Below are 19,070 nucleotides of genomic sequence, written 5' to 3'. Positions count from 1 at the left end.
CCCAGGATTCTAGATTGCATTTTATTAATCTTAATATCTTAATATCTGTACTGGGCAAATACTTCAAACATGTGGTCTTCAGCTTACAATAGAGTTATGTTCTAATACAATATATCAAGGCAAAGATACACTGGATACAGCTGACCTATGAAAGGAACAGCATGATTTAAAAACACAGTGATAATTAGATTTTGAGGAGAGTAAAAAAGTGATAGGGCTGCAGTTAGTGTGGCTCTTAAGGAAAATGCCCTAATTTATTGCTCTAGCCATGTAATAGCTGTCAAATTATCACAGTTTCAATCATTCTGATCAAATTAATGCAGTCAAGTCTATAGATCCTAAGTCCAGCTTTCTGTCCATTGACTGAGCAGTCAGTGGGAAGGGCACCATAAGCATTTATTGAAACAATGTCCAGGCCTACAATTCTCCAGCTGTAAGCTCACTCTTGGGTATTTTATTCTCTGTGAGGATTCTCACTATGGGAAATGAACCTTTGACACCACCTTTAAAATGATAACTGTACCTTTATTTTCTTCCAGGTGAAATTGAAGCCAAAGGCCTGATGGGGCCTTTTACAAAGGAAATCTATAGTCCAATACTGGAGCGGATTAAAGCAGAAGGCATTATATGTACTACCCAGAGCACAATCAAACAATAATTAGAAATTAAGTTATTTTGTCTTGCCAGTCAACATAGTCCTCAGTGTGTGTGACAAGCATTTTTGCTGATATCCATTTTATAAAGTCTCAAGCATACATATTTTGAAAAAGCCAACAGTACTTTCAAGATAAAGGTCCCCATTTTAATAAGTATTTTAGATGTCAATCATTACCAGAGAACTTTAATAATTCTGCCATGTATTTTTCATATGTATGTAAAAGCAACAGTGATGATACTGCTTGTTAATTTATTGTACCTCTTTTTTTCTTTCAAGAACATATTTTCTTATAATCAACAAATGCAGTTATACTGTTTTAGCTGAGAGAAGCCTCCTGCAGTTATATTTTTGAATTTTTCAAGTTGATTTGGCTAGATAGCTTTAGATTGCATCTTATAAACTCTGTAAAGTTATGACTTATTTAGTAACATCATTTTTTATCATTTTCTGTCATGTGCCTGGAGAAAGGATCGGATGCCATTAAGACACAACCTGTATGACCCTTGCATTAGGTATAGCAAAAATGTCTGACAAAATACATTACCCTTTCATGATTAAAACAGCAACATTCAGTGAACTGGAGGAGAACACCTTCAGCCTTGTAAATATCTATTAAAACCCAAATCTTGATTATGTTAAATGGCAAAAGACTGAATGATTTCTCCTAAATATCAGAAACAGGACAAGATTGTATTCATGTGCTACAGTGAGTCAACTTGTACTGAAGTGTCAAGCCAGGGCAATTAGGCAAGAAAAGAAGAGACATCTAGGCTGGAAAGGAAGAATTTAAACTCTATTTGCATATAAATCTAAATGAGATCTGTGTAAAGCATAATCCATGCACAAAATAGGACAAAACAGAACACTAGAATTAATGGGTTTAACAAAGTTGCAGGTATAGGAATAATATACAAAAATCTTCCTATAAAGAATTGACCAAAATGATTAGACTAACTCCACAATGCACAACCCATTTACATCAACAAGGAGAGTCTAATGGGAGGGGGTAGATCATAGATGAGCCTAAACAATGGTACCAAACTGCCTGTATTTGATGAAAAGAAAACTAATAAATCAAATTAAAATTAAAAAAAAAAGAATCTGAGTTGAACTAGAAAAAAAATAAAAAAAATAAAAAAAGATTAGAAAGTCCACTTTCAACAACATGAAAAAGAATAAAAATGAGAGAATTGATCAGACATGATGCTCATATTTATGCTTGATATTTAGAAAATGTGCTAAGACAATACAGTGAAGTACATTTTTCATCAAATGGTATTTGAAAACATGAATATCCAGAAACAATTGAAGCTGGGCCCCTACCTCACACCACATTGAACGGTCTATAATAAAGTATTAGCTCTAATATTTAGATTGTAAGAACAACACATAAACATAAATATGAGTTTGGATTATGCAATGGATTCTTTTTTTTTTTTTAATTTTTTATTTATTTATTTGAGAGCGACAGACACAGAGAGAAAGCCAGATAGAGGGAGAGAGAGAGAATGGGCGTGCCAGGGCTTCCAGCCTCTGCAAACGAACTCCAGACGCGTGCGCCCCCTTGTGCATCTGGCTAACGTGGGACCTGGGGAACCGAGCCTCGAACCGGGGTCCTTAGGCTTCACAGGCAAGCGCTTAACCGCTAAGCCATCTCTCCAGCCCTGCAATGGATTCTTAAGCAATTGAAATAAACAACAAACCCATAATCAAGGAAAAAGAGGAAGAAAATGATGAACTTTTGCATTCCTAAGGATATGGTCAAAGCAAAACAAATACCATATCTCCAAACAGCCTATAGATTCAAAATTTTTATAAAATGGAATGTATAGCTAGAATATATAAAACTTTCCTAATTCTACAGAAAAAGACAAGCCACATGTTTAAAAATGGATAGATTTGAATTGATACTTCTCTACAAAAGGCCAAATAGGTGCTGGAAAGTGAAACTCAAATATACAGTGAGATCCTACTTTATGCTCTCTAGAATGAAAACAAAAAGATAAAGATAAAGGCTGGGGACTTCCTTCAGTTGTAGAATGTTAGCCTAGCATTCACGAAGCCTTCAATCCAATCTCCAACACCCTGTAAGCCAAGCATGGTGGTGTATTTCTGAAATTCCAGCACTTGGAGCTGGAGGCAGGAGGGTCAGGTCAAGATTGTGCTTGGCTACTTAGCAAGTTCAAGACTAGCCTGGACTGTATGAGACCCTGTCACAAAAAAATGGCATGTCAGTGTGGACTCAAAAGACATCAGAACTCTGAAGCAGTACTGATAGGTACTTAAGTAATGAAAATTGTTCATACAAAAATGTGTACAAATGTCCATAGAGTGTTGATAATAATCCAAAGAGGAAACAACCTACATATCCAACTATAATAAGGTAAAGTGTGTCTACACAATAGAATATGACTCAGGAATAAAAAGAAATGTACATGCTACAATATGGGCGGACATTGAAAGCATGCTAAGTGAAGAAAGCTAGACACAAAAGGACACTTAAAAGTTTTCATTTATATGAGATATCCAGGAAAAAGCACATCTGTATATAAAGCATGACTAGTAGTTATTTAATGTTTGGAGGGTTGGGAGGAAATGGCATTATGCTAATGAATATGGGGTTTCCTTTAGGATAATAAGCATGGTACAATGTTTATTGTGGTAACCGTGGCAGAGTACTGAATTGTATAGTTGGAATGTTTGAACTATAGGATGTGTGAATTGGATATTCACATGTAAAAAGTTTCAATTTCAGTAAAATTTCTTTTCAGAGATACTGTTGCCTTTAAAAGTATAAGCTAAATAACAGTGTTTATACTAGTTATTCAAGAGACATTTTGGTGGGAAGAGCCACTCTTCTAGACCAAAGACCAGTGGGATTTTCCCTGTGGAGTCTGTGGACTGTGTATCCACAGGACTCTTGAGTTATTTCTAGTTATCAGGTCTAAGTTTTTTTTTTTTTATTTCTCACTGAGTGGGTCTCATAACAATTAGAGAGCCACTGATTACCTGCATAGGCTGCGTGCCTCTGTTGCACAGGTGTGTACATCTTGTGCAGCTGCTTGATTTCACAGATTGATGGTTCCCTACTTGTTCACACTTTTGGTGGCCATCACGCTCCAGCAACTCTCATAGCACTTTCCAGCACTATGGGGACTAGCCAGCAGGGCTTGCTTTTAGGTTCTAGCTTGATCTCTTGAGGTCCCATGCCTGTGGCCTGTGATATCTTCAGCGACAGGGTCTTACCATATAGCTTTTGTGGGTGACGATTTCCTTGGTAGTGGCTTGCAGGTTTTTGGGAATCTCATGTGTCTCACATGGGTCCCACAGTAACCAGCAGTGCACATGGTTTTTGGGTTAAGCCCTTATTCCTGGGCAATGACCAACCTCCCCATTAACTGTTATACCCTTTAGTTTGCTACCTGGGAGGAAAGGTTCTATGGCACTGGATCATGTCATTGGTTTTGTTTACCCCCGCCCCATCCTCTTTCGCCCATCCTCTCTATTCTGTTCCTTGACTTCCTTATTGAGTAACTCTTCCTCACTTCCCTCCCTAGTTCCCCTTCTAGCTTCATTCTAGTTCAGTGTCAATATGTCTGATGGTTACTACCACTTACCATTCCTTCATGCTGTTCCAAGTTAGGAACCATGTATAAGAGAGAACATGCTTCTAGTTCAATGTTGGTACTCTTGAAGCTTACTACCACTGACTATCACCTCATGTTGTTCCAAGTTATGAACTGCATATGAGAGAGAACATGGTTCTTCATCCCCTTTGATCCATGCTGCACTCACTCTTGGTTGGAGTATCTTGTTCTTGTTAGAGAGGACACTGAAAGCTGGGGAGAAGCAAGATCCATCAACATGACAAGAAAAGATAGTCAACTGCCTAACATGACAGGACTCACCTCCACCACATCTGCCAGGACCCATGAGACATTATAGAGAAAGTGGCGCTATTGAGTTCTGCTTTTACTGGTAGCCTGACAGCCTCCTCCAGGGACATGGTGATAGACACCAAGAACACTCATAATGCTTCAAAGCAGAAGTTCAGAGACTGCAAAGAGTTTACCACTAAAGCAGTCTTATACACACCTTGCAGTGCCTGACACTATCTACACAAGACAATCATATTAGGAAAAGATGATGACATCAAAATAAAAGGGAGACCTGATTGAGAGGGGGAGGGGTATGATGGAGAGTGGAGTTGCAAAGGGGAAAGTGGGAGGAGGGAGGAAATTACCATGGTTTATTGTCTATAATTATGGCATTTGTCAATAAAAAAGTAAATTAAAAACAAAAAGAAATAGGAATCAAGTGGAAGTAGCACAGAGAAGAAACCAGAAGAGATGTGAGATATGAGTAAAAGAGAAAAGATAATAGTTTCAGGGACATGGATTCTCAAAATATCCTAGAAATGTTAAAAAGTCAGCTGCCAGAATACTTCTGTTGCAATTAAACCCCAGCTGGTGTGTAAAAGACCAGCCATTTTCTGTGCCCCTAACTGCACTACAGTATGGCTCAGTGTGAACAGCTCATTTTTGTTCACATGGACTGCTGTAGTAGCTACTGATGCTATGAACAACTTCCCAAATGGAAGCAGTTTATGGAAGGAAAGGGGTTTCATTTGGTTTACAGTTTCTAGGAAAAGATTCATCATGGAGGGGAAGGGAGAGAGAGGAGGGGAGAGGAGGAGAGGGGAGAAGGAGATGAGAGAGACATAGAGAAGGAATTGTATGTAGAGCCTGGCTCTAATATCTCAAGGCCTACCCCCAGCAACACACTTTGTGCAGCAAGGCTGTTTCTCCTAAAGGTTTCACAACCTTCCCAAACAGCGCCACTTGCTGGGGATTAAGTGTTCAGACACATGAGCCTATAGGGGAGATTATATTTGCTTTTCATAGCTGGCTAGTTACTTCTGGCTGTCAGCTGAGTCTTGGGGTCAGGATCTTGGTTTCTTTCTCCTATTGTGTAGATTTTTTTTTTTTTTTGTCCCAGCATGATGGCACTGCTCCCAGGAAGCATCCAAAGAGAGAGCTGGAAGAAAGCAGCCTTACCTTGTGTTGTTCAGTCTTGGAAGTCACATAGCTTTCCTTCAGTGTTTACTATCTACTGAGACCCAGGGTGAGGGCCATGGGCTCCAGTGATCAACTGGATGAGGTTGAGAGCCACATGTTGGACAAAAGTTGTTGTTGGGCTATTACAAAACAAAGTCGGAGCTGGGCACACACCTTTAATCCCAGACCTTGGGAGGCAGAGGTAGGTGAGTTCTAGGCCACCCTAAGACTACATAGTGAATGGGCTAAAGGGCGAAACCCGAAACCCTACTTCAAAAAAAAAAAAAAGAAAGAAAAAAAAAGAAAGAAAGAAGTATGCCACAGGAAGGCTTCCTGGCAACAGAGTGGCAACATGATGAATTCTGTGGATCGACAAGGACCCCAGCTATCTTATTGGCTTTATCGATCTTTCCTTAAAGGCCTAAATTATTTTATTTTATAAACATTTTCTAGGTGGTTTGTCAAACCTTGCTTATTCCCTTGGACTTCAAACTGGAATGCCACATAGACAAAACGTGTAATATTTCTCATTTCATGTCATCTAAAAAACACAGCAAATACATAATTTTAAGTCCTTATGTTGCTTAAGGCAATTAATTGAAGGCATGGCATAGGAGACTTCAGTATTTTGTTGTGAGAACCTTCATGCTAATAATTTTGGTACAAATATTCACTAAACAAGGATCACAATTCCTTGCATCAGTCCATTACTGTGGATAATTCCAAACTGTGTCAACACTCCTGGGGCATAAGATAATAGAAATCTGAAAGATCACTGAAATTTGCAGGGAAAGGTATTTCAAAGTAGCACATTTGTGAAGTTTTCTCTAGGGTCAATTGGCTCTCTTGTTTAGAATGTGTTACTGCTGATAGACTCAATAGAGTCTCTTGTTATGTATGTAATGGGAAGTTTCTATTTTACACCATGGTTTTCTTACTTCCAATATTTTTCTTTAAAAATAATTATCTTGGGGGCTGGAGAGATGGCTTAGTGGTTAAGGTGTTTGCCTGCAAAGCCAAAGGATCCCAGTTTGATTCTCCAGGACCCATGTAAGCCAGATGCACAAGGGGGTGCATGCATCTGGAGTTCGTTTACAGTGGCTGAAGGCCCTGACGTGCCATTCTCTCCCTTTCTCTTTCTCTCTGCCTCTTTCTTTGTATCAAATAAATAAATAAAACATATTTTAAAAAATAATTATTTTGGGCTGGAGAGATGGCTTAGCAGTTAAGCCTTTTGCCTGTAAAGCCAAAGGATCCTGGTTTGTTTTTCCAGGACCCATGTAGGCAAGATGCACAAAAGGGCACACGCATCTGGAGTTTGTTTGCAGTGGCTGGAGGCCCTGGCATGCCCATTCTCTCTCTCTTTCTCTCTCTCAAATTAATAAAATATATTAAAAAATATCTTAAGGAAAAATTATATAAACTATAAGCATGTAGATTATTAAAACCAGTGTATAATATACATGTATTTAATAGCTCAAAATTTGTCTTCTGTGGAAGCAATCTGAATATTTTACTAATGAGGAGGATGTTTGCATTAAGCAAATTAGTGGACGATAACCAGTCCTGGTTTATAATAGTGCTTATTTTAACAAAGGTGTAGAATTTCTCACTTTCTATCAAACGTTAAATTTAACTTAATGAAAGCATTTCTGAAGTGCTATTTATAAATAGAATTGAATTTTGTTGTGAAATTGTAAAATCAATCTGCATATACAGATATTATTTTCCACATTATATTCCAGAGTTATTGTCTAAGTCATAGATGCTAACATATTTAAAGCATTATGAAGAGAAAGACAAAAATTTAGTAAGATTCCACTATGTAATTTTAGTAGGACATGTGTAGTGAATATTAATTTTGCTATAAGAAGAAACTGCTTGTGTAACATCACACTATAAATGCGGGCTCTATAGTTCTTATGGAGACAGCAAGATGGTAAGATTATGCGGATGTGTAATGTTCATGAGGATGCAAACTGCTCTCCATGCTTTCCCATGGGAGAGGTAGTCTGTTTAGGAACATTAGTTTCAGTTGAATTAATTACAAAGGTGCCACAAAGAAGGACTAACAGTAGGTATATTTTGGGGGGAAAATTGGTAAATTTATTATGTTAAAGAATATTCTCCATGAAGTGCATGGATTCCAAGCACAATAAGAGAGCATGTTTGTTCTAGGTAGAAATTCACTCATTCATTTAGTATGTGAAGTGTTGTGGTGGTTTGATTAAGGCGTCCCCCACAAACTTAGGTGTTCTGAATGCTAGGTTCCCAGCTGATGGAGGTTTGAGAATTAACACCTCCTGGAGGCAGAGGATTGTTGGGGGCTGGGTATTGTAGTAAGTTTCCCCATGCCAGTGTTTGGCACACTCTCCTGTTGCTGTGGCCCTTCTGTTGCTAGCCAGGAGGTAATGTCCACTCTCTGCTCATGACATCATTTCCCCTTGCTATCAAGGAGCTTCCCCTTGAGCTTGTAAGACAAAATAAACCGTTTTTGTCCACAAGCTGCTCATGGTCAGGTGATTTCAGCCAGTAACGAGAACCTGACTGCAACAAGTGTGTTTGCATCTTCAATTCTCCATGTACTGTTCTAAGTGTGGTGATACAAAGTTAACAGACAAGAAAAATTCTTCTTCCCATGGGATTTACATATCAGTGGAGAACATGAAATATAAAATAGAGCATCACAAAATAAAGAAAGAAAATTAAATCAAGGTGGAGGCGAAGAGGGCTTGGGTGGTCACGGAGGAGAAGCAGGCTGTCGTGCGACAGTGCGGCTGTGCTGTAGTCAGCACAAAGTACTTTGACAGTTCTCTTTGGGAGGAGGGATGCTACTTGTCACCCTAGTCATACAGTGTCCCTCTGAGGAAGGTAACATTTGAGCAAAAGCCTGCAGGACCCTGTGGTAGTATGAATGGATGTCCCCCAATAGAATCAGTTTTATTCAAGCTTGTAACATGGTGTCACTGTGGGGGGAATCCTAGGGTCTGGCCCTAAGATATGGGATTGGATCTGGAATTCCAGTCAAAGGTATGCAGGGCGCTGGAGCCCTGCCTGGAATGTGCTTGCTGTGGTGCTGCTGGTGCTAGTCTCTGCGTGTGGACCTGTGAAAGGGGGCCAGCATCTTCTGCCATCATGGAACTTCCCCTGAGTCCCTAAGTGTCAATAAAAGCCAGTCTTTTCATAACTTGTTCTTGGTTTGGAGGTTCACCCTTGCAACATGAAGCTGACTACAACAGACCCTAATGCTTTTCCAGTGGGTGGTGTAAATCACACAGCTGTTTTGGAAAGTGAGAGAATATTGTGATGCATAAGGATCTTCACGTGTTCTTTTTACCCCAAATGTGCATGGGAATTGGTCCTAAGACATAATTACAAACATGGCAATAGTCTTTTTACATAGAGAAATGTTTATGATAGTCTTGTACTAAGAAGGATTAGGAAAGAAACCTAATCAACTAACATTAGGCAAATGAAGAGAAGAGCCATCATGCACCTTTGAGAAGGGCTGTTCTATCTGGGCACTCGTGGAAATTTGTGCTGATGATTTCCTTTGCAGTGCAGGCTCTCTGTGCTGTGGAAAATAGTCAGTGGTACCTCTCAAGTAGAAGTATTCTGTGTCCTTCTCCCAATTGTGATAATCAAAGATGTCTTCAGGGCTGGGGAATTGCTCAGTGGTTTAAGACACTTGCTTGGAAAGCCTGTCATCCTAGGTTCAGTTCCCAAGCACCCATGTAAATTCAAATGCAAAAAAATGGCATGTGTCTGTCATTCTCTTACAGTGGCAAGAGACCTGTGAGTCCCCCCCACAGGCACATGTACACACACACACACACACACACACACGCACACACGTATGTGCAAATAAATGAAAGAAAATATCAAAAAGATACCTCCAGACTTTATCTAATATCTCATGGATAGCAATGTAGTTCCTGGATGAAAGCTACACTATTGGGTAGAATTTTATTCAAACCTGACAAAATGACAAAATTATGTGGAATAAGATGCACATTTAGCAATATCAAATGAATAAAAATGCATTTTCAATGCGGTCACCACTGTGTGATAAAATACTGTTGTATAAAATGTGCACATATGGGCTGGAGAGATGGCTTAGCAGTTAAGGCACTTACCTGCAAAGCCAAAAAACCCAGGTTCAATTCCCCAGAACCCATGTAAGCCATATGCACAAGATGGCACATGTGTTTGGAGATTTGCAGCAGCTGAAGGCCCAGGCATGCCCATTCTCTCAAATAAATAAAAATAAATTAACTTAAAAATGTGCACACAAAATCTGTGCATGTTGTAAAGCAGTGAGTACAGTTTTGGCAATGAATGAAGATAACCAGATGAGACTGACCTGACTTACTTTACTTGGCTGCATATTTTTACCTGTTATGTAATCTAACGTTGTCTCAAGAGTCAAGATTCAAGAGATAGGAAAGCTTGCCATACCTTTCAGTAACATTCTAATAGAATACCAGACACATGTGACACTTTTTGCATCAGGCTTTTCATGGCCGTGTAATTGAATCCAGGCAGGCAGGGCTTGCAAGCACATGCCTTAACTACTGAACCATTTCCCTAGTCCCTATCTGTCCCATTTAACATTGGTCAAATTTTCCACCTCATATACATCAACAAGACACCCCACAGGCAAACACAAATTAATGGCAATATTTATATTTATTTGTGCAATTCCTTGGATAAAAACCATTTAAACAATGTTTGGTAAGGTGTTATTCTCATAAAAACATCTTTCAAAGCAATTATTTTTCTAATTTCCACAAAAAGTTAAAATACATGCTAAAACAGAGTTAATTTCTTAGATAACACAACACAATATTAGATTCACAGAGTAAGAGCAGATACTTAACTACATCATTAAATCAAACAATTACACAGAACTAGAAAACTCATTCAGTAGTAAAATATAAAAATCTACAATTATAAATATAAATTTGGTCCATGGAGACACCAGAGCAGTATTTACAGTAAGTTACCAGATTATTCCTACTTCAGGTGAATACTGCAGTTGTAAAATGTTGAATATTATAAGGAACAAAGTGGTTTATTTACAGTATGCTATATTAAAAGTTATAATTCTAGCAAACTTGATGATTTCTACAAATACAGCTAAAAATCTGACACTAAAAACACATTTTCTGAGGTTGGGAATTTCTAACACCTATAAATTGAAATCTTCTGTTAAAATCAATATGGAAAAAATACCTCAATTCAATTCTTAGAAATACTGTAAAATTCAGTCATTTTAGTCAAGACATAATATGCAAATTACAAGAAGTCTTTCAAAAAGGCACACATTATTAATGATGTGAATTTGGCAGCAGAATCCTATGTCATAAAAGTAACCGTCAGTTGATGGGAAGTAAACAGAAAAGAACCGGACTCACAAACTCAGAAAGAGAAGAGCTCTTCCCCCTTCTGAGTTAAACCAAAGACTCCAGACTCTCTGCTAGATTTCCATCAGGCAAAGCTGCACCATTGCTATCCAGAGAGGTGGAAGGATTCTCTTCCTGCCGTGTGCTGACGAGACTGAGGACCACTTTGTAGAGAAACTGATACTGCTCCTAGAGAACACAGAGAGGAAGGTTACAGCCCGGAAGCCCTGCGGGGAAACACCTTCACCACGAGGAGTCACCTCAGACACTTTGGCTCAGTCCATGGATGGGCACCGTGCACAGGGCTTGTTATACTCCGCGGAAGTGCACACTCTATTTATGGTTGTCTCTTAGTGATTAAACTGAAGTAGCTTTTTCAATGAGCAAATATAAATAGTCAGTGACCGAGAGAATCGGTGTTAGTACATTTGTCAATGATAAGTGCTTGGTTCTTATGCCTTTGTTCCCTGGAATCAGAAGGTGATATGATAAAGAGTTTCATCAACTTGTGGAGAAACATTTTGAGAGTTGGCATCTGAGACACCCCTTTCAAAAAATAAACTTTTGCTGGGTGTGGTGGCACACATTTTTAATCCCAGCACTCAGAAGGCAGAGGTAGGAGGATTGCTGTGAGTTTGAGGCCATCCTGAGACTCCTTAGTAATTTCCAGGTCAGCCTGAGCTACAGTAAGATCCTACCTTGAAAACAAAACAAAAAATAAAATTTTATTCTCTTTTCTTTAATTGGTGTGAGATCAAATGGTTTTGGCTATTTGCAGAGAGAGCTCAGCAATGATTGTGTTCTCAGCAAGGTGATCTTTGCAAAACACAGTATGTTCCCAGATCCGCTGCTGACCAAATGCTCTTCACATGCCATCAGCCCAATGGACCTGAGAAACTGTGTGTGTAGCCCTTGGAAATCTCTCTACGAGGCTCTCTTCCACAAACAACCGAGATGCTGATGGTGACTCTATGGCTGCAAAACCTCCCTAAGCCTCTCATCTTTCCGTATTTCTTACCACAATAATAACAAACAAGCTATTGGTAAGTTGAGCCTTATTACCATAATGTGCTGTGACTCTTTCTTGCTTTTGCACATCTCTCTCTCTCTCTCATTTTAAAAGTACCCAAAGTCATCTGTTAACTTCAAAAATTGAATTTGGTCTGAAGAAAAAAGTGAGTTCTAAATATAGGTCTGAGCTGCAGAGATAGCTTAGTGGTTAAGGTGCTTGCCTGCAAAGCCAAAGGACTCATGTTCAATTTCCTAGGGCTCATGTAAGCCAGATGCACAAGGTGGCACATGTGTCTGAAGTTCATTTGCACTGACAAGAGGCCCTGGCGTGCCCATTCTCATTTTTTTTTTTCTCTCTCTTTGCCTCTCTTTCTCAAATAAATAAAAATAAGCAAATAAAAAATGTAGGTCTTCAAGGCATGTCTTCTGGCTGTTCTTTGAGGCCAGCTAGAATATGAGCTTCAAGAATTCTAAGAATTATAATAATGTAATAAAATGGTACACAAGTGATTTAAAATGTTTTTAGCCATCTAGCTCCTAGAAAATGCAGACTTATAATTTATCTTGAATACTACATGCTAATGTGATCTGCCTGTCAGCCAGTGTTTTCTTTCTTAAACATGGTGAAAAGATTTCAACAACCCCTACGAAGTAAATAATATTCGCACAGTGGACAGTTTGGCTGGCTGCTTTACTACTTACAATGTCAGCAAAGACTCCTGGCCTCATCATGTTGATCATCTTGGCTACCTGGTAAACATCCACAGAATTTTCTTTTTCTAGTTGGTGCATGAGGGTTGTGAGAGCACAGAAGGTTCCAGCTGTCACCCCTCCATGCCTTATAACAAAGAGAAGGGGAAAAGATTCTATTTAGATGCATTAAACACATTTGTAACTCAGAGCATAGAGCCTTGAAAACTTTCCAGTAAAAACACTGAAAATTATTCTGAGTTGTCTTTCCTTTTCTCATGTTTATGAAAGTACTGCGTACATGCACACCATCGATAATGAGATCCTTTATAGCAATTTAATGTTTGCCTATGCACTTGTATCCTATGAAAGAGGCTGACAGAAAATGAAAATTGGATTTGAGAGATGGCTCAGTGCTACTTGTTACTTAAGCATGAGGGGTTGTCAGATGGAGATCTTCGAGTACAACTTCCCTTCCCAGAATCAATGTAAAAAGCTAGACATGCAGGCTGGAGAGATGGCTTAGTGGCTAAGGCACTTGCCTGCAAAGCCAAAGATTCCCCAGAACCCACGTAAGCCCAGATGTACGAGGTGGTGTATGCGTCTGGAGTTTGTTTGCAGTGGCCGAATGCCCTGGTGTGCCCAGTCTTTCTCTCTCTCTCTCTCCTCTATATCTCTCAGATCATTAAAATGAAAATAAATATAAAAGCTGGACATGGGCCTGCCTGTCTGCAAGCCCAGGCCATGGGGGAGGAGGCAGGAGAATCACTGGACTGATGACCAACAGCAGATCCAGTGTGAGAGGACCCCTCTGTCTCAAGGAAACCATGCCAATGAGTGATAAGAAGATATCCGACCTCCTCCTCTGTTCTCTACTGGGCCGTGTGCATTTTCTTATACATGTGTGTACACTACACCTCACATGTACATGCAAACGTTTTTAAAAAGTGGTTTAACTCCAGTTACAACACAGAACTATGTATCTTATATAAACATACAACATAATTCTAGCCTTAATGGTTTTTTATTAAAAATTACTTGTGAGTCGGGCATGGTGGTGCACGCCTTTAATCTTAGCACTCGGGAGGCAGAGGTAGGAGGATCGCCATGAATTCAAGGCCACCCTGAGACTACATAGTGAATCCCAGGTCAGCCTGGGCTACAGTGAGACCCTACCTCAAACCCCTCCCCCCCCCCGAAAAAAAATTATTTGTAAAAAGCTTGGAAAAATCCATTGAATAAAGTATTCTTTGGCAGGCAAATAAGAAACAAAATCATTTCTTTTTTGCTCCTTTCCCAAGAACAAATAACTAAAATATAGGTCCATTTGCTCCTACTTAGTGTCAAAATGTTGTCTTATCACACAAAATATTCTCAGCATAGAAAGCAAGAACAGATTCTTGTATTTATGTACCCATCTCCTGTATTCAACAGGACTTCCAAGTGAAGTGACAAGACTCAAGTAATCTATCCTGGCTGGATGGTCAGAGTTGGCTAAAAGCACTAGGCTGGTCCGAAGGCAAAGAAACATATATATTGCATACATACATACAGATATGTAAAATTATTTAGACTGCGAAACTTACTCATCATGAACAATCATGGGCCCGTCTCTGTTAGCAGCTTCCTCTTTGATGGCACTTATAAGTTCAAAGGTTTTACTAATGGGACTGTCTGGATTTGGCCATTTGGGACACTGAAAATGCCTCACTTCAAGCACATAATCATCCTATGAGATGAAAGGACAAATTAATGTCTTCAAAAAAAGTAGCATTGTCTAGTGAGTTTATTGTGAGAAGAATAATTAGAGAATGTTGGAAATTATAGATAGGCAATAAAACCTAGTTGCATGTAATAGTTGCAGCATATACCTTATGGTGGAAGGAAGAAACAATTGTGAGGGGATATTCAACCATTCATTCACTGGGATAACAAAATGGCATCTTTATTTTACTTCTAAAAATAAATCTTATAATGGGGTATATCCCACCAATGCTAACAAACTATGCAAGTATGTACAAATATGTCTGTGCTGCTAAATTTATAGTTATAAAAGAAAATATTGAGCTAGAGAGATGGCTTAGCAGTTAAGGCATTTGCTTGCAAAGCCTAGGGACTCAGGTTCAATTCCCCAGTACCTATGTAAGCCAGATGCAGGAAGGGGCCCATGAATCTGGAGTTTGTTTGCGGTGGCTAAATGCTCTGACATGCCTATTCTCTCTCTCTCCCCCTTTCTCTCTCACACTCTTTCATAAATAAATAAGTAAATAAAGTATAAAAATGGCTGGAGAGATGGCTTAGCAGTTACGGCACTTGCCTGCAAAGCCAAAGGACCTCGGTTTGATTCCCCAGGACCCATGTAAGCCAGATGCACAAGGGGGCACATATGTCTGTAATTCATTTGCAGTGGCTAGAGGCCCTGACATGCCTATTCTCTTCCTCTCTTTCTCTGCCTCTCTCTGTCTCTCAAATAAATAAATGAAAACAAAGTTAACCATATTAAAAAAGAATATCTTCAGGGTTGAAATTTGTTTGGAAAAAACAGAGAGATATTCAAACACCAGCGAACTCAGAATAATGAGATTAGACCACACAGCTGGAAAGCCACTGGCGAGGAAGGTGGAGATGCTGTTTGAACTTCATTCCCTGTTCTATATTTTTGCATGTGTGACTAGACTAGATTATGTGACTTGTTTATCTCAAATTTCCTAAAGTGTACATGAAATTCTACATCTAAACACAAGTGTCACAACCCAAATTTAGGGCAAAGAGCCAAAATAGCCAAGTCACTACTGAAAATGAAAACCAAGACAGAATATATACCTCATCTGATATGAAAAGTATAACCTAGAATGAAGATGGTGACATGTCAGCAGAGGGACTATGAAGAGCACCGTGGAACCCAAGAGGCTAGGAACAAGTCAATAAACAGAAAATAGACTAATGAATGAGCTGATGTGACCCATCTGTAAATGACACCGGGGCAAATTGTATCACATGGAAATTAGGAATTTAGATCTTAAGAAATATGAGATGAAAAATCCAGGTAAATTTGTACAAGAGCATCTTAATGTTTTCAGGTATGATAGATTATTATTTTTTGCTTGTTTACTTTGGCATAGAATTGACTTTGTTGCCTCTTGCATGCTAAACATATGCTCTGCCAGGAATAGATTTATTTATTTATTTATTTATTTAATATTCAACAGTTTTGAAACAGGGTCTCATGTAGCCCTGGGCTAGTCTCAAACTTGCCATGCAGTTGAGAATGATCCTGAACTTGGGATCTTCTTGCTTTCATCTTCCTAGTACTGTGTTCTCCCAGGTATGTTCCACTGAGCCTGGTTTTATACAGTATTGGGGAAATGTTTTTTAAAAATATATATTTTATTTATTTATTTGAGAGTGAGAAAGAGGGTGAGAGAGAGGGAGAGAGAAAGAGGAAGAGAGAGAGAGAGAGAGAGAGAAAATGGGTGCGCCAGGGCATCCAGCTACTGCAAATGAAGTCGAGATGCAAGTGACCCCTTGGGTATCTGGCTTACATGGGTCCTGGAGAGTACAACCGGGATCCTTTGGCTCTGCAAGCAAACGCCTTAATCACTAAGCCATCTCTCCCACCAGGGGAAACATTTTTGTAAATACTAGGCAAAGGACCCTAACAAGTAGGCAACATTACCAATCAAGAAGGGATTTTTAAACAAGAAGATACTAAATGATTTATTCCTTCTAAAAGGAAAGGATTAGTAGTGCATATGGATTATTAGGCTTGAAAAATTCTATTTATCCTAAGGAAAAACTCAATAAGAATGTAAGAAAAGTAAAATCATAACCTGGGATAAGGTACTTGCAATATATACACCCTATCAGAATAGAATCTAAACATTAGAATGCTATGCTATTTGGGAAACTGGTTGTAAGTGAAATGATTAGAACTGCAAGTTTTAGTATCCTGTTTGAACTTTATTTTTATTTTGAATTTTTACCTATAAATTATAAGAAAGCTAGAGTAGGTCACAGATGCATAGATAAAGTATTACAAAATATATCACATAATAAAGTGGTTTTTCATTTATTTTTGTGATACTAGAATACCTTCTTGATGGCTTTAGGACTGCCTCTCTTCCTTGGTGATGGGGGCATAAATAACACTGATTTGCATACCTAAGCTGTATTGAACTGAACTCAGTCATGAATGTATAATTTTTAGGGAACTTCCCATTAGTACTACAAAAAAGGTGTGTTGATTGCTTAAGACTGAGCGAGGCCTTAGAGTGATAGGGATTATGAGTAGGACAAGACAATGGCTATCCAATGATAAGCCTTCTTATTAGCTAGGGAGACAGTGGAGGGAAGGCATGAGAGATGCTAACACAATTGGAGAACAACCACAGGTGGGAATTACCATGGAATAAGAACTCTCTGGGGCCAGAATCCTGCTTCCCCTCCTATAAACAGGGCATGCAAGACTCCTAAGACTATGCTGTTCATTAATGGGAATGGAACCAACACATTCAGTTTGTTGTGGTTGTTTTGATCAGTTATGATACTATCTCAGTGAACCATGTTTTACATGGTTAATTTGTTTGCATTAGTGATGATATATTTTGATCATTCAAGTATTGTATAGAATAATGTTCTTATATACTATAATATGGTTAACTAGTTTTGGGAGTAAAATATTTAAGTGGCCTAAAATATAATTTGATTTTTTTGTGTGCTTGAGAAGGGAGTCTGAATCTTACATGTCTTATTTTCATTGGATACATTTTTGTTTGTGACTATAGTCCTGCAAAAGTAATTATTGGATGATTTCAATTAGTTGTCATGTACATAACTAAGAGATTGTTGAAATGGTATATTGTAATGTAGATAAAAAACAGAGTCTTATAGATCATCAAGAGTTTAAACAGGGGCTGGAGAGATGGCTCAGAAGCTAAGGTGCTTGACTGCATAGCCTAGGTCCCAACTTCTATCCCTCAGTATCCACATAAAGCCAAATGCACAAGATGGTACATGAGTCTGGAATCCATTTACAGTGGCTATAGGCTCTGGAACACCCATTCTCTCTCTCTCTCTCTCTCTCTCTCTTTCTCTCTCACTTTCTCTTTTCTTTTTCTCACTCTTTTTTAAGTAAATATTTTATAAATGATTTAAACAAACAATCCTTGTTTCTTGTTTCAAAGCATATCCTTTTAAGTTTTATTTCTTTATTTGCAAGTAGAGAGAGGGAGGGAGGGGGGAAGGGAGGAAGGGAGCGAGAGAAGATAATGGGCATAGCAGAGCCTCCTGCCACTGTAAACAAACTCCAGATGCACGTGCCTTTATGCGGGAATGCATCTGGCTATATATGGGTACTGGAGATTTGAACCTAGCTTTCCTAGGCTTTGTAAGCAATGCCTTGAACTGTTGAGCCATCTCTCCAAACCCTCAAAGTATTTCTTTAATACCAACTCACTGCATTGGGAGAAAGTGGTAACTTTTGGTAAATAATATGTTTCATTTTACTTAAGAGGATACAGGGAAAAAGCTGATCTTAAGACATGAGAGTAGAATTGATAAGGATTTTTTGTACTTGTCTATTTCGACTTGAGTTCTATCAGCAACTGATTTAGAGTAAAGTGTAATCTCTGCTTTCCTGTGTACATATAAACTAGAATTGTGTAGTGATAACTAATAGTTCGATATTTCTGTAAGAGTTTGAAAATGAAAGCAATGAGTAAGGAAACATTGATTGGATAATTGTCTCCATATATGAGAAACAGAATCCTTTCCACTTCTTTGAAGGATTCTTAAGTTAATGATGGTTATCACGTGTGAGCAGGATGAGGTTTGCCACTTAACATATGTCCATACCTGTGTTGCTTCTAAGATAAAGTCTTGAATTATAAGCTTTTCCTCATTAGATAGACATTTGTGTTCTTCAGCCATAAGAGTAACCTTAAAGCTCTCACAGTTTATAGGCTCATCTTTATTTGGCCAGTAAACAAATTCATCTTCTGCCTAAGGGAAAACCAAGGAACAGTATAGATTTTAACAGACTACCTCATGAGTCTGACTAATTATGAACTCAGGTCAATTAGTTGGCACAGAAATTTCAACTCAGGTTTTTCTTTAAATATCAAAATATTCTCGATGTCTTAAACCAGACTTAATGTGCAAAATAAAATATCACACTTAGCCCAAACTATCTTGGCTATTTTGTGCTCTTAGCTTATCAGTAACAATGGGAAGCTTACTGTTTCTGTAACT

General features: G+C 38.6%; 2 protein-coding genes across 6 annotated transcripts in view; one reads left to right on the top strand and one right to left on the bottom strand.

Moving 5' to 3' along the window:
* The window catches only part of Aass (aminoadipate-semialdehyde synthase), a 62,978-nt gene extending 61,680 nt beyond the window's left edge, over positions 1–1,298 (top strand). Inside the window, exon 24 of the mRNA XM_012948791.2 lies at positions 540–1,298. Within this exon, the coding sequence (XP_012804245.1) occupies positions 540–658 (119 nt within the window). The 3' untranslated portion in view covers positions 659–1,298. The remainder of the gene's footprint in view (positions 1–539) is intronic.
* Positions 1,299–10,385: 9,087 nt separating this feature from the next.
* Positions 10,386–19,070, bottom strand: part of Ptprz1 (protein tyrosine phosphatase receptor type Z1) — a 174,416-nt gene continuing 165,731 nt past the window's right edge. For all 5 annotated transcript variants that reach the window (XM_045160208.1, XM_045160209.1, XM_045160211.1 and 2 more), the window contains 4 exons: positions 18,675–18,821; positions 14,408–14,550; positions 12,834–12,969; positions 10,386–11,309 (listed from right to left, as the gene is read on the bottom strand). In XM_045160208.1, coding sequence (XP_045016143.1) covers positions 11,169–11,309; positions 12,834–12,969; positions 14,408–14,550; positions 18,675–18,821 — 567 coding nt within the window. In that variant the 3' untranslated portion in view covers positions 10,386–11,168. The remainder of the gene's footprint in view (positions 11,310–12,833; positions 12,970–14,407; positions 14,551–18,674; positions 18,822–19,070) is intronic.

Source organism: Jaculus jaculus, chromosome 10 (genome assembly GCF_020740685.1).
Source record: "Jaculus jaculus isolate mJacJac1 chromosome 10, mJacJac1.mat.Y.cur, whole genome shotgun sequence".
NCBI lineage: Eukaryota > Metazoa > Chordata > Mammalia > Rodentia > Dipodidae > Jaculus > Jaculus jaculus.
This window is presented reverse-complemented; position numbering and strand designations above follow the sequence as displayed.